The sequence below is a fragment of the Lithobates pipiens genome, unplaced genomic scaffold (genome assembly GCF_037356315.1).
Source record: "Lithobates pipiens isolate NorthernLeopardFrog02 unplaced genomic scaffold, aLitPip1_a1.2 Scaffold_27, whole genome shotgun sequence".
Lineage (NCBI taxonomy): Eukaryota > Metazoa > Chordata > Amphibia > Anura > Ranidae > Lithobates > Lithobates pipiens.
In genome coordinates this window covers 161,977,283-161,993,223 of record NW_027507788.1, presented here as the reverse complement: position 1 = coordinate 161,993,223, position 15,941 = coordinate 161,977,283, and the positions used below count along the sequence as shown (strand labels likewise).

General features: G+C 47.3%; 1 protein-coding gene across 1 annotated transcript in view; it reads right to left on the bottom strand.

The window, feature by feature from the left end:
- Nucleotides 1-11,618: 11,618 nt before the first annotated feature.
- Nucleotides 11,619-15,941, bottom strand: part of DCPS (decapping enzyme, scavenger) — a 30,411-nt gene continuing 26,088 nt past the window's right edge. Inside the window, exon 6 of the mRNA XM_077457818.1 lies at nt 11,619-15,193. Coding sequence (XP_077313944.1) covers nt 14,927-15,193 — 267 coding nt within the window. The 3' untranslated portion in view covers nt 11,619-14,926. The remainder of the gene's footprint in view (nt 15,194-15,941) is intronic.

Sequence of the window (15,941 nt, the reverse complement as noted above, 5' to 3'; positions counted from 1 at the left end):
GTCACCACTCTCTGGTATTTGATCACTTAGTTCTCAGTGCAGAGGCGATGGGGGATTGATGCTGCATCCACCTAGGTGAGTATAATGTGTTTTTTTAAAAACTCATGATTCTTGTAAAAACTTGCATAAAAATAGGATTTTTTATATACAGCTTACCTGTAAAATCCTTTTCTTGAGAGTACATCACGGGACACAGGAGCTCATTACATAGTGGGTTATATAGGCACCTCTGGTGATTGGACACTGGTTAACCCCAATTAAGGAGAATTCCTCCCCTATATAACGCCTCCCATATGGGAGGCACCTCAGTTTTGTAGCAAAGCAATAGGAAACCACGTAAAACCCAAGAGGGGCGGGAGCCCTGTGTCCCGTGATGTACTCTCAAGAAAAGGATTTTACAGGTAAGCTGTATATAAAAATCCTATTTTCTTGATCATACATCACGGGACACAGGTGCTCATTGCATAGTGGGATGTCCCAAAGCAATGCTCAGATTGAGGGGAGGGAGACACAGATCATAATTATAGACCACCATTGGCCCGGAGGACCTATACTGCAGCCTGCAGTACACTGCGCCCAAAGGCGATATCCTCTTGCCCTCTGACATCCACCTGATAGAATCTGGTGAATGTGTGGACTGATGACCAAGTTGCAGCCTTACAGACCTGAGCCAGGGAGGCCTGGTGATGCACTTCCCAAGAAGCACTTACAGCCCTAGTAGAGTGCGCCTTCACTTGAAAAGGAGGGATTTTCCCTTTAACACTATAGGCCTGAGAAATAGTCTGTCTAATCCACCTTGAGAGAGTGGATTTTGATGCCGCCTGGCCCTTCCGGCAAAATAAATAAGCAATCAGTTTTCCTTATCTGAGTAGTTGCTTGAAGATAGATACTGATTGCCCTAACCACATCCAAAGTGTGCAAAGATTCTTCTTCTGTGGACTGTGGGTCCGGAAAAAAGGATGGTAGGATTACATCTTGATTCAAATGGAATCCTGAAACCACCTTAGGTAGAAAGGACCTGTTGGGGCGCATGGCCACCCTGTCCTTATGAACAACTAGATACGGCTCTTTGCTGGAGAGAGCTGCTAGTTCTGACACTCTTCTAGCCATGGATATGGCTACCAAGAAAACCAATTTTTTGGTCAAAAGAACCAATGAAGCCAGATGAAAAGGTTCAAAAGGTTGCCCCTGCAAAGCCGAGAGAACCAAATTCAGATCCCATGGGCATACCGGAGGTTTGACTGGCGGCCTTATCTGCATAGCCCCCTGGATGAAAACCCGTACCAGGGAATGCGATGCAAGTGGCTTCTGAAAAAACACTGACAAGGCCGAAATCTGCACCTTGATAGTGCTTACGGCCAAATTCATTTCTAGGCCTGACTGGAGGAAGGCCAAGATCCTGCTAATGACATACTTTCTAGGATGCCATTTCCTGAGTTCACACCAGGAAACATATGCCCTCCAGATTTTGTAGTAAATAAGCCTGGAGGCCAGCTTTCTGGCATTGACCAGAGTAGAAAGGACTGGCCCCGAAAGCCCACGGTCTCTCAGAATGTGGGTCTCAACAGCCAAACCGTCAAATTCAGACTGTGTAAGCCCCTGTACACACGGTCGGAGATTCTGCCAACCAAATCTGTCAGATTTTGTCCGACGGATTGTGTCCGAAACTCTTGCATACACACGGTCGGACTAAGTTGTCGAAAAATCCGATCTTTCAGAACGTGATGACGTAATTTTCGTTACGATGGGACTACATTCAGGCTAGTAGCCAATAGCTTTGATGTAGGAATTTGATCTGAGCATGCGTGGCACTTGGTCCGATCAAAATTCGCTACACATGATCGGAGTATGTCCGATCGAACCAGTTGGTCGGGAAATATTTCCAACATGTTGGAAAATTGGGTCCGACGGATATTCGGACGGAATCAGTTCCGATGCATACCACACACAGTCGGATTATCCGACGACGCGGTCCGATAGAACACATTCCGACGGATTCTCCGACCGTGTGTACAAGGGCTAAAGCAGGATGGTAAATCGGACCCTGTGAGAGCAGATCTGGCCAGAGAGGGAGGATCCATGGCCTGACTACTGCTAACTTTATGATCTCCGCATACCATGGTCGCCTGGGCCAAGCCGGGGCTACCAAAAGAACCGATTTTGTCTCCCTCTTGACTCTTCCCAGGAACCGCGACAGAAGCGGGCACGGGGGGAAGGCATAAATCAGATTGTACTGATCCCAGGGAACTGTCAGAGCATAGTAAGCGTATCTCTTGTTCTTGACACGAATTTGTTCAGTTTTCTGTTGAACCTGGACGCAAACAGATCTACGTCTGGAGTACCCCACCTGCGACATATGTCCAAAAACACGTCGGGGTGCAGAGCCCATTCTCCTGGGCACAACCGCTGGCGGCTCAAAAAATCCACCTGCCAATTTTCCACTCCTGAAATGAAGACTGCAGAAAGGCATGGAACATGCTTTTCTGCCCAGACAAGTATGCGAGTCACCTCTTTTTGCGCAACCAGACTCCTGTTACCGCCCTGGTGATTGATATAGGCCACTGCTGTGGCATTGTCGGACTGAACCCAAACAGGGAGACCCCGTAGTCTGGAAGACCACATTATGAGAGCCATGTAAACTGCCCGGATCTCCAAGACATTTATGGGCAATAGCTTCTCGATCGCAGACCATCTCCTCTGCGAGCACGTCTCCTCTAACACTGCTCCCCAGCCTGTCAGGCTGGCATCTGTCGTAATAACCTTCCATGGAAGAGGAAGAAACGTTTTGCCTTTCAGCAAATTCTCGGTTTGTAACCACCAGATAAGACTCTTGCGTGTCCCTGGGGATAGACGCATAGGAAGATCCAAGGATTAGGGCTTCGTGTTCCAAGCCGCAAGGATGCATCTTTGCAGAGGCCTTGAGTGGAACTGGGCAAATGGAACAGCCTCGAAGGAGGCGACCATTTTCCCTAACAGTCTCATGCACAAGCGAATGGGGGAAGATCTCCTGCCCAGAATTAGGAGCACCAGATCTCTGATGGCCAAGGCTTTTGGCCTTGGAAGAAACACCTTGCCCTGAGTGGTGTCGATAAACATACCCAGGTATTCCAACCTGGTAGCAGGCTGTAGGGACGACTTTTCTAGGTTTATAATCCAACCTAAGTGCTGTAGGTGTTCTAGCGTTCTGGAAACACTGTGGTTCAGGAACGCTACTGTTTTCGAGATTCAAGTAAAACCCTGAACCCTGTTCTTTTGGGTCCACTTCTACTATCACTCCCTGGGATAGTAAATGATCTAAGGCCAGAAATAACGGTTTTTGCTTTACTGGGACCCTGGGGATCCTTGACCTTAGAAAGCGAGAAGGTGGATTCTCCTGAAACTCCAGCTTGTAGCCCAGAGATACCGAAGAGATCACCCACTTGTCCCTGATCTCTTCCCGCCAGGCTTCTGCAAACTGCCGAAGCATTCCCCCCACTTGGCCAAGCCGGGGCATCCCTTCACAAGGAAGCTTTTGGGCTCTGCTTGGCAGGCTTTCGCCCCCAAGTCTTTTTCTGCCCCTGGGCTCGGCCCTGAACCTTTCTTGTAGAGGAGGGTTGAGAAGGCCGTCACCACTGCTTAGAGCTTGATGCTCTGGGAGAGAGAGAACGCCTAAAAGATGGACGTTTGTTCCTTTTAACTGGAAGGAGAGTAGATTTACCCCCAGAAATTTTTTGAATGAATTTGTCTAATTCTTCTCCAAACAAACGTTCCCCTTTAAACGGGAACCCAATCAAATGCTTCTTGCATGATAGCTCAGCTGCCCAATTCTTTAGCCATAAGGCCCTTCGCATGTGTACCAACAGGAGAGACAAACGAGATGCTTGTTGGACAGAATCCAAAATCGCATCAATCATAAAACACAGAATTTGAGGTATTTCTGCATAATTCTCCACTTCCTCACTGGGAAGGAGGCCAAGCATCTGCTTAACCTGTTCCTTGAGGAACTGACACAACCCCACGGCTGCGACTGTAGGTTGCACTACAGCGCCAGTCATGGAAACGGAGGCTTTTAATAATGTTTCCAACCTCTTATCAGTTGGATCTTTAAATACCTGAGCATTATCTAGCGGACAGGTCAGGTTTTTATTCACGCAAGAAACAGCCGCATCGACAGATGGGACCCCCCATTTCTTGGTGAAACTTTCCTCCAGAGGATAATGCATAGAAAACCTTTTAGGAGGAGCAAACAGTTTATCGGGATGTCCCCAATCCTCATACATCAATTTATCCATTAAGAGATGAATTGGAAAGGAAAAAGCAGTCTGTGGGATTTTCCCGACTCCCAGGGAAGAAACAGAGGATGTAGCGACTTCAGCAGCAGGCATTCTGAATGTGGTACGCACCAATTCAGTATAATACTGCACCTGCTTTCTGAGCGCCTGGGAGGAGGGGACTCTCTCCTCTTCCTCTGATTCCTTCGACTGCTCAAGATCCCTGTCCCAAGATAGGGATCTCTCCTCATTGTCAGAAGAATCATCTGAAAGAGGAATCTCAGCAGAGGGAGGGGATATACCCCTTTTCCTGCTATCTTTCAGGGAAGCAGAAATAAAATGCATGATTCTCCCTTCAAAACCCTCCAATGTAGCCCTAAGGGAGTCCTCAGTGACATATACCGGGGCTGAGACATTAGAAAAGGCTGCAAAACCTGACAGGGGCACTGACTCATCCTGTGAGGCTGGCTCCAGTCTTGCAGGGGGGGATGGTAACTTACAGGCATTTTTAGAACCCCTGGACCTAGGCAGTGATTTACCAGTGCCCTTGTTACCTCCCCCTGAGACCCTCTTATGAGGAGACATAGTCCTAAGCTACAAAGCAGAGGTACTAATACAAAGTGCAATCACTGTTGTGCTAAAAGTCTCACAATAAAATATATATGCTTAATGCTGCACAACCTGATGCTGAGTAGGTGTTTAAGGTTTGCCTGGATCCAATCCCCTGGGATGCTTACTGCCCACACTCCTGTGTCTCTCACTTACAGCCCCCTGACGCTCTGGGCTTTTAAAACTGCTGCCTGGCGCCTGCGCAGTACAGCGCAGTGCACACCAACGTGCACGGCTCACAACCACACTCCCCCCTCCTCCATTAGCCCGGGAGCACGCTCGCACGCATGCACGAGGACCACCGGAATCCGGGGGGGGGGGGGGGGGGAGGAATCCCATCAGAGCTGCGTGGGACTCCTGTATTACCTTATTGTGGCAGGGACTGCAGTGGAGACGTGAGACCTCTGGAGACCCAGGCTTCACTGAGCGTGTGTACTGAAAGGCATGCAAGTATGCATCAGGCTGCTCTTACTCCCTCTAGTGGTGGAAAACCAGGTAAGACATACAACTACTCAAATGAAGAAATCCATCATATAATTATATATAGGATTAACTTCACTTACCTGTCCTCGCCGCAGGAATTGCTAAAAACAGACAGATTCCAGCCTTCACCCATCACGGCGGGCAGAGTTTGCCAACCTTCAGGTTTTTCTGGGGTTCTTTCTCAGAAGAACCTCCTACCTGGACCTTGTAAAAGACTCTGTCAGAAACTTTCGTGCCACATGTGTAAACAGTACACCAAGTCTGGTTTTCCCAGAGCCCAGTCTTCCAATAGGAGAGGACTTACAGGCCAAACCTCGTTTCTTCGGATGACGAGGCCCGGGTACCATACCATCTTGGGAGTCAAATATCGGCCCGAGATATGGATCCGGTTTGTTGCAGCCGTCCCGTGATGTATGATCAAGAAAACTATTTTTATCTGTTTATTTTTTTAACATACTCTCACCAGTCAGTATTCCTGATCAATGCCACACCAATCATATGATGATACTGTACTGCACTGGTGAAAGTATGGAACAAAAAATAAAATAAATTTGATTCAATGAAATTTTCGCCAAAATTATGAAAAAAAAAAGATAACTTCAAAACACTCACCTTGCCTCTAACTACCTCAGACTGGTTATTTTCTAAAATGGGTAATTTGAAGAATATTTGTACTGTCCTGGCATTTTAAGGGCCTCAAGAAATGAGATAGGCCGTCAGTACATCAAGATTGATACATTTTCAAAAATATATATATATATACACGCCATAGTGTGCAGATGCTTTCACACAGACTAATTAATATACATTTATTGGGATTTTTTAACCATAGACATGTAGCAAAATACATTTTAGCCCAAGTTTATTAAGAAATTAGATTTTATTGGATGTTGTAAAACCACCAAAATAAAGCTCTATTTGTTTGAAAAAAAAAATTATATAAATGTATTATTATTTATGTATATAAATTTATTTGGGTATGACAGGTCACCTAAGGCCAGCTGACAGATGCACACTGTTGGAGTCAAGTAGTGGACCCTATGACTGACTGCTGTGTATGGAACTCTGGGTGGTTCAGGAACGCAGGTCCACTGGAGCAACAAACAAGGATCCCACTGGGAACTACAGCATATGATTCCCCAGGGCACGGAGTCCAAGAGCCAGCATGTGTTCACAAGAGCCTCTAGTGGTGAGCATGGACTGGGCTGCAACTGGCTCCAGGTCACGGCCCCCAGGGTCTCCCAGCTCACGCTCATGGTAGGCTACTGGAGGATAGAGAGGAAGCAGCAGTGCAAAGCAAGGGATAGTCAGGAGATAAGCCAAAGGTCAGGGCAACTAGCAGGCAAGGATAGACAGAGAACATGCCAAAAGGTCAGGGTATCAAGCAGGCAGGGATAGTCAAAGAACAAGCCAAGATCATTAAACAGACGTAGAGCACACAGGAAACCAAAACACACATTATTGCTCGGCGTTAAATAGTGGTTCCTGTTGGAGGCTAGGGTGGAGCCACACTGCGGGAAGATTACTTAACCATGCAGGTGTGTGTGAGAGTGCAGGCCCTAAGGCTGATAAACAGAGCAGAGATAAGCAGACAGACGGGACATGAATGTATTACTGCAGATTGATGACAGGGTACAGTGCTGCATGAAAGAGCAATTGGTAGTTAAAATAGCACAGTAAAGAATAGTAAAAAAAGGCCTGTTCATGAAGGGGCTAAAAAAATCTTTGAAGGTCAAGTGGTTAAGCCTTCAAAGTTTATGCTAATAATTCCTACAGGTGTCTCAACCTTTGTTGATTGCATGTTGACATGCAATACTCTCTGAAATACACCTGGTTGCTCAGGGGGTTCATCCTACAAGAGAATGGACCAAAACATATCTCTAGGCTGTGTCACAAGTACCTTAATAGAAAAGAATAAGTCTGTAGGCTTCAAAACATGGAAGGACCAGCACAGTCTCCAGACTTAAACCCCACCAAGCTGTATTGGAATGAACTGGACAGCAGGGTCAAAGCAAAACAACCTACAAGTGCAACACATTTGTGGGAACTTCTGCTACACTGTTGGGAAGAACTTTCTGAACAACATTTGATTTATGTTGTAAAAGGTGTGTTCAGCTGTTATATCTGCAAAAGATGGAGTCAAACATTTAGATTACGTTTTGTTAAAGAAAATTATTGCATCATTTCTTTTTTATGTCCAATTATGTATTTTATCTATGGGAGTACATTAAGATATTAAACTACTTAAATAAAAAAAAACTCAAAAATGGGTGTGTTCTAAAACGTTTGACCAGTAGTGTATATATGGGAGGGTACTTAAGTTCCACCTTTGCTATTGTATACTGTTCGCCATGCTGCTGCTTGACTCTGTTGCTATTAACTCTTACACCCCTTTCACACCAGGGCGTTTTGAGGCGCTATAGCGTTAGAAATAACGCCTGCAATCCGCCCTAAAGAAGCTGCACCATTGTGTGTAGTGTGAAAGCCCCGACGGCTTTCACACTACAGCGGGGCGCTGGCAGGACGTCAGGAAAAATGGAATTACGTACCGGTAATGTCCTTTTCCAGGAGTCTTTCAGGACAGCCACCTTAGAGAGACACCGGCTCCTCCCCTCTGAGGAAACACCGCCTTCATTTTCATGATTTAAGCCTCCTCCTCCCTTCGTTCCTCAGTTCTTCCAGAGTACCTCCGGCCAAACTGGGGAGACACAAGAACACGTCAAACAAATAAACTTTTTAAGTCTTACCTGACGGCCTCATGTAATGAGTTCCCGATGATCTGCAAACAATTTGGGTGGGAACCGGTGCTGTCCTGAAAGACTCCTGGAAAAGGACATTACCGGTACGTAATTCCATTTTTCCCCAATCGTCTTTCAGGACAGCCACCTTAGAGAGGATAAGCGAGTACATTACCTTAGGGTGGGACCACTGCCTGCAGTACTATACGGCCAAAGGCTTGTTCTTTAGCTGACAGAAGATCCAGTCTATAATGTTTCACAACCGTAGAAACACTGGACTACGTTGCAGCACTACAGATCTGTGCAGGAGATGCCCCAGCCCACTCTGCCTGAGAAGTTGCCACTGCCCCGGCTGAGTGTGCTCTAACCCCAACTGGAGGACCTAACCTCCCTGTCACGTACGCCTGTCCAATGGCTAACTTAACCATCTAGCTATCGTACGTTTAGAGGCTTTGGAACCCTTCCTAGCCCCAGAAAACAACACAAAAAATGAATCAGATTTCTTGAACTGACCTTGTGCAATCCAAATAATGAAGAACACATCTTTTAGCATCTTAATCTGTGAAACATGTGTTCCTGTTCTCCTACTGGACTCGAACAGAAAGTAGGTAGCACAATCTCCTGTATTCTTATGGAAACTAGAGGCTACCTTAGGTAAAAAAGGTGCCCTAATAGAAAGGGCTTCGAGTCACTTACTCTCCCTGCTGTAGTGATTGCCACCAAAAATACAGTTTTGGGAGTGATCAATCTTAACGAGCAAGGTTCTAACGGCTCAAAAGGTTCCCTTGTGAGAACCTGTAAAACTAAAGCAAGATCCCGACTGGGAAGGGGGCGACCAAAGGCTTGGTCTTCACCTACTTAAGGCTCTGAAGAACCTTACTATCCCAAGGTCTGACATTAGAAGTCTATTCAGAAACACGCTTGAAACGGATACCTGACTCTCCAATGTTTCGGGGCTAACCTTTTATCTGCCCCTGACTGCCGGACCTCTAGAACGGCCCCCGAGCTGTGCTCCTTGAAGGAGTTCTCTGAGCACCAGCTATTGAACCGCCTCTATACCCTCAAAAAAATGGTCTGAGCTTCCATTTACCTGCCATTCAAAAGAGTGGCTACTAACAGTCTGAGACCCCTTTGCCATTCGGAACTTCCTCAGTAGCCAAGCTGCAAGGTTCCACCTGGGGGCAGCAGATTGGACACTGGGAAAAAACCCAGGGGAGTTCCACCGACAGGCCCTTAAGAATGGAGACCCACGGCCTCCTGGGCCAATGAGGTGTGATTAGAAAGAGTCACCAGAACTTCCTCAACTCTGCAGGAATCAAGACGGGAATCAGGACGGGAAGGGGGAAAGCATAGCACCTAGAGAAATCCTAAGTCTGTGCTTAGTGCGTCTGCTTCCGACATCCCATCTCCCCTGTTCATAGAACAGGAGATGGCTTCTTTCGCGTTTTCCCTTGGGGCAAAAGAAGTCTATCGAGGGCATCCCCCTCCCCCGGGTGATCATTTCGAAAACGTCCTGTTTGAGAACCTGGTTGCTCTCTCCCCGCGTTCTCCTGCTGAGGCATCTAATACCTGAATTTGCTCTCCTTTCCACCGGATCACTGGCAGGACAGGAATTTAACATTTGGCCCATCTGAGGGTGGCTTTTCGCTAAGGTCCTTAAGGCTCTGCTCCAGAAGCCCCCGTTTTATTGACGTAAGCCACTGCCAAGGGATTGTCTCCATGACTGCTACCTAATGTCCCCAGAGCACTCTCTACGGGGTCCTGAGAACCAGATCTACTGCTCTCAACTCCCTCCAATTTTGAGGGTCTCTTTGACTCCCTCCTTCTTGGATATTGGCCAAATCCACTCTAGGCCTTGTGACAAACATGCTCCGCTATCCCACCAAAGGGACTTTAAAATACAGGCTATGTAGTATTATCTCAATGCTCTAAGTCGGTTACTCACTGCTACCTTGCCAGCACGGGACTGTCAGCTGTGACCTTTGCCATTCGGTGATCAGTCATGAGCTACCGTGCTAAAGCTAGCAACAGAGACCCTCGTGATTTGACACAGGGTGGACTAGAACTCAGACATACGCAATCCAACCGCAGACTGCGCCTTTGGGAGACGGCGCGCATTGTCACACGCCACCGCTCCTGGCTTCTTTACCTGAGTTAGAACCGAAAACAAAGAGTCCTAAGGCCCTCTACTGTGGCCCCAAACCTTCAAGATGAATAGCTTGCAGACGACAGTAACGTAACCCCGTCCACTGAACAGCTAGGAGCGTGGATGTCAGTAAGCTCAACCTGACCCTCTTTACTCAGGAAGGTGACCCCCTTGGGAAGAAGTTTAAGATGAGTTTCCGTAGGTTCAGAGGCCAACCCAGGCTCCCTAATAGGTCCCTTATAAGCTGTGGATCCCCGTTCAACTGCGCCAGAGAAGGGACAAACAGGAGAAGATCGTTAAGATACACGATCACAGAGACTACCCTGAGACGCAGGAAGGACAGGACCTCTACCATCGCAGGAAGGTGACCCCCTTTGGTGAAGATACTAGGGAGAAGGGGATAGCCCAAAGGGGAGTGCTTTAAACTGAAGGTGTAGCACCCCTACCGAGGTTATCCCTGCCAGCATGAGGAAACGCTGGTGGCTTTCTGCGTTGGAAATATGCAGGTATGCATCCTTTACTATCGATGCCCTGAAACAGTTTTGGTGGAAGAGGTGCCCTCACCCCGTGGTTAAAACCAACCAAAAACTTCTGTAGGTGACCAAGACACCCAGACGATTCAGGCTCAGGATGAGCCTGAACTTTTCCACAGGCTTGCGAACCCCAAATGAGAGAATAGAAGCCTTGCCTATTTAATCTGCTGGGACCTTTATTACCACTTCCTATTCCTCTAACTCCTGCAGAGGAAAGAAAGGCACCTTTTGTCAGCTCAGTGACAAGGAGTCTCAAAGGGGGAAGCTCTGAAAATTCCACACGGTAACCTCTTTTGATGATCCCCAACACAAACTGATTGGAGGTGATCATCTCCCACTGGGGGAAGAAGGACCCTTTTTAACTGCTCCCCCTATTTTTTTCTTAAGGGGAAAGGCCTCTTTCTTATAAGCCATGCGATAGCACTGCTTCAAGACCTGGCCCAAACAGCAGGTCTCCTCTAAAGAGGGATTCCACCGAGCTTTGATTTGGACGCCCTGTCCCTCTGCCATGTCTACAGCCTTAAGGCCCTCCAGGCTGAGTTGGTCAGAGCCGAGGACCTTGCATACCATCGAATGAATTAAGCCGAAGCATCCGCAGAGTATGCCAATGCCTAAAGCAGCACGGGAAAAGGAGGATAGAAAAAAGACTCCTCTGCCGTCATTGCTTCATCTGGCTAAGCCAATACTTTGTACTACGAGCCACCACTGTGGCTGCTATGGTAGGCTTAGAGATTTCCTTATGGTAAAACCCAGGCATCTTCAAACCATAGGGTCTAAAAGTGCCCCCATGTCCCCAAGGACAGGTCAGTATGCCTGGACATCTGAGAAAAGGCCGCATCTAACCCGGGGGATTTTATTCCAGATGAGAGCCTCCTCTTCCGCCCAAGGAAACCTTTGCTTTAATGCACCAGAAAAGAAAAGTTTTCCTTCGGGATCCTGCCATCCTTGATGGCATCAATCAAGACGTCATGACCCGGGAACACCCGCTCCCCCTAGGCCCTAGTACATCTGATCGTGGGGTGACAGTGCCTCCTAAGTGATTTGGACAGCTCTCAGGAGCCTTTCCATCTCATCCAGGGGAAGTTTATACCGTGAGGTTCTTTTGGGTTCCCCATCCAAGTCCTCACCCTCAGTCTCCCTTTGGGAGTCTGAGACGGCACTGTCCACTTCTTCCTCAACTTCCCTCTGGAACCCTCTGGATTCTCCCTAACCTGTGGGAGGAACAACCATTGGGTTAGGTGGAACACTCTGCTGTGCTGGTGAAAAGAGTGCTCTGGAGCTGAGGGCATTGAAACCTTTACAGAAGCCGCCAGATCTGCACCCTGTTCTGCTGCCTGCTCTCTAATGGCACCCAAACAGAGCTACGGACTGAGCTATCCAGGCCTTTAAAACACTCCTTACAAAGTGCCTTGAACCAGGAATTCCCCAAAGAGGCTCTACATGAAGGACACTTCCTCCAAGAGCCAAGGGGGGACCTGCTTAAGTCTTTCTGAGATACCTGAAGCAAAAGAGAGAGAGCAGCATAAACTTTAAAAAGAAAAGAAAAGAAAAGAAACACCAGCACTACTTAAGAGAACCACCGGGAGTGCCCCCTCCTAGGATCAATCTCCACCTGGATCCCAGATGCACTGCCCTTCCCCCCGACCACCTAGGGGGAAAACACACCAGTGGAGCTACTGGTTATAAGGTAAGGGAACCCCTCTCCAGGGCTATTACCTTTGAGTGGCTGGTGCTGTTATCTCCAGGAGTTCTTGAAGCCTCTGCTTCGGACATTCTCCCGTTGAGGAAGCGTGGTACGAACGTGCCTCCAACAGCTACCTGTGCAGACTGTAGAAAGAGAGGCTGCACCAGCCGAACGCTAGGTTCCCCTTCACGTGCCGCGTCCGGAACCGGAAGACGCGGATTGAACGAAGGGGTCCGCCCCCACCGGAACTGACGTCGCCCGCCTACCGGTCCGGCTTCCAGCTCCCAGCCGGCTGCATACACAGGGGGGCCCTGGACGCCTTCGTTCAGTACCCCACTGGGCGAAACGCAGGGATGAACCTCTCCAAAGACTTCCTGCTTTCCCCAAGCGAAGATTGGAGTGCGTGTAAAGGTCAGTCGAGTATTCAGCTTCCCCAGCCGACTGGACTGTTTGTTCCGTTGAAACACCCACGGGTGAACGAACAGACGACCCCATAAACTTCCTGCTTCCCCAAGCGAAGTTTAGGGTATATGGACAGTACGAACACTTCAGCTCCCCGCTGATAGGACTGTCCGGGACCGACCGATAAATGGTCGGATAGCCGAACGAGGCCGGGGCTCCGCTCGGATAGCTTTCAGATTCACCAACCGAATTCAGCCTTCAGGTTCCTTGGCGATGTCTCCCCGCCGGAGGAAACACCATAACTGAGGAACGAAGGGAGGAGGAGGCTTAAATCATGAAAATGAAGGCGGTGTTTCCTCAGAGGGGAGGAGCCGGTGTCTCTCTAAGGTGGCTGTCCTGAAAGACGATTGGGGAAAAAGTCCTGCCAGCAGCTTCTTTGGAGCGGTGTGTTTACCGCTCCTCCACCGCTGCTCCCCATTGAAATCAATGGGGTAGCGCTGTAATGCCGCTGGCAAAACGCTGCTATTGCGGCGTATTGCCGGCGGTTTTAACCGTTTCGCGGCCGCTAGCGGGGGTAAAAGCACCCCGCTAGCGGCTGAAATGCGCCGCAAATCCGGCGGTAAAACGCCGCTAAAAATGGCGGCATTTTACCGCCGACGCAAAGGGCAGTATGGTGTGAAAGGGGTCTTAAACTTGCTCCTGCCCTGTATCCTGCTACATTGTTCCCTGTTCATTTCTCATTTTTTTCCCCTCCTTCCCATCTGCTCCTCCAGTTTCCCCTTGCCTTGCACATTTGTGTGTGTGTAATATATATATTTATATTTATATGTGTATATTTATATGTGTATATAATATAAACATACAGAGATCAGCGCCACAGTCTATAGACTTCAGGGCTGATTAATCGTAAATTTTCCAACAGGGCGCTTGAACACAAGTCAGTGGTCATACATAAACTGAAATTTGGACGGTCCCTGCTAAACTTTGATCCATGTATGGGCAGGTTATTGTGATAGATACACAGCAGTGCGATCCATGACCAGGATGTTGCGGTCGCTGTGACCAACGGTAGTAAACAAAAGCTTCATGAATGAAAGCCTTTATTTACTACTAATATTGTGATCACTATGATCTGTCACAGTGATCACATCATCCAGATTATGCAGCTGTACATCCCCAAGTGAGTGCAAGTGGGAGGACAAACAGTATGGCTACATCCCCTTAAGCAGTACTTGTCCTGCTCGGCCATTTATCTGTAGTGTTCAGGCGGGAAACGGTTAAATGAGATTTTGTGATTGTGTTTAAGGGTCCTTTCACACGGGGCGGATCAGTTCTGATCCGCCCCGTGGATGTCCGTTTGCTCAGCGGGGATCACTCCGCCGATCCCCGCTGAGCAGGGAGATGACAGCTCCGTCTCTGCACACTGCGCAGGGACGGACCTGTCACAGCGCCGCTCTCCCCTATGGGAGATCGGATGACGACGGACCGCAGTGCCCGTCGTCATCCGATCCGATCCGCAGACGGATGGAAAAATAGCTTTTTCCTCCGTTACACTTTTTCGGATCGGAGCGGGTCGGATGTCAGCGGACATGTCACCGCTGACATCCGACGCTCCATAGACCTCTATGGAGCACCCGTTCAGGTCCGCCTAAAAAACTGACAGGCGGGCCTGAACGGGACGTCGGTGTGAAAGAGGCCTAAAAGTATATCATTGTCTTTTTGTTTACAAAGATAATTGCACTATATACAAACATACATAGGTTCATAAACAAACAAATATACTGAACAAGGAAAACATTTATAAAATTACATTTTTATAAAAACTGCATATCAAATATAAGATCCCAAGTTTCCCAATGTGGACTGTAATGTAATCATATTCTGAGCTTGTTTCCTTGGAGGTAAATTTTATTAATAAAAACACTGAACAAGAAAAAAAGTGAAACAAAATGATGATCAACATCAAAATGTATTGAAATGAAATAGAAAACTGAAGAGGGGGGAGGGGGGAGGGGCAGGGGGGATCTTACAGAAAACGCTTTTTTATAAAAACATATTGAACGTTGTTGGTACACATTCATTTAGCATTTTCCAGAATCCTTAAAACACTTCAGCAGTGCTTCATCTTCCCGTAGAGCGTAGGTTAGCGTTCGGGTCTCATAATATCGAGAGTTCATCTCTAGGTTCTGGATAACATCGGAAAGTAAGTGGGCCCGTTCCACAGTAATCCCAGGTGCATCATGTCCCAACGCAGTGAAATGTACATGCAGGTGGTAGTATGACGGCTGGTAGTGCAGATATATCCTGAGCTGGTTTGCCTGGAGTTTAAAACGCTTCAGAATAGCTTCCTGAAAATATAGAAGCATCCCTGAAATTCAGATCAACCCTTCCACAAGTATATGCAAGTGTGAAAATCAGCAACGTCTTTAATCAGTTTTCTTTTTAAAGAATTATCAAATATAAAATTGTTTTTAACACACAAAAATTTTTTCTGATGATTTTACCTCAACCACTTCAAGACCATGCCTATTTCTGATATTTGTTGCTTACAAGTTAAAATCTGTATTTTTTGCTAGAGACCCCTACAGAATAAAATGGCGGTCGTTGCAAACTTTTATGTCACACTGTATTTGCACAGCAGCCTTTCAAAAGCTGTTTTTGGAGAAAACAAATACACTTCAATGAATTAAACAGACCCTAAACATTAAAGGTGGCCCAATTTCTTGTATAATGTGAAAAATGATGTTACGCCAAGTAAATAGATACCCAACATGTCACGCTTTAAAATTGCACACACTCGTGGAATGGTGACGTGTGATTTGAACACTGTTTACATTTGCAGGAGCGACTTATGTATTCGTTTTGTTTTTTTTGGCGCACGATCACAAAAAGATGGGGCACTTTAACCACTTCAACCCCGGAAGGATTTACCCCTTAATGACCAGGCCATTTTTTGTGATACATCACAGAGTTACTTTAACTGACAATTGCGCAGTCGTGCGACGCTGTACCCAAATAAAATTGATGTCCTATTTTTCCCACAAATAGAGCTTTCTTTTGGTGGTATTTGATCACATCTGTGTGTTTTTTTGTGTT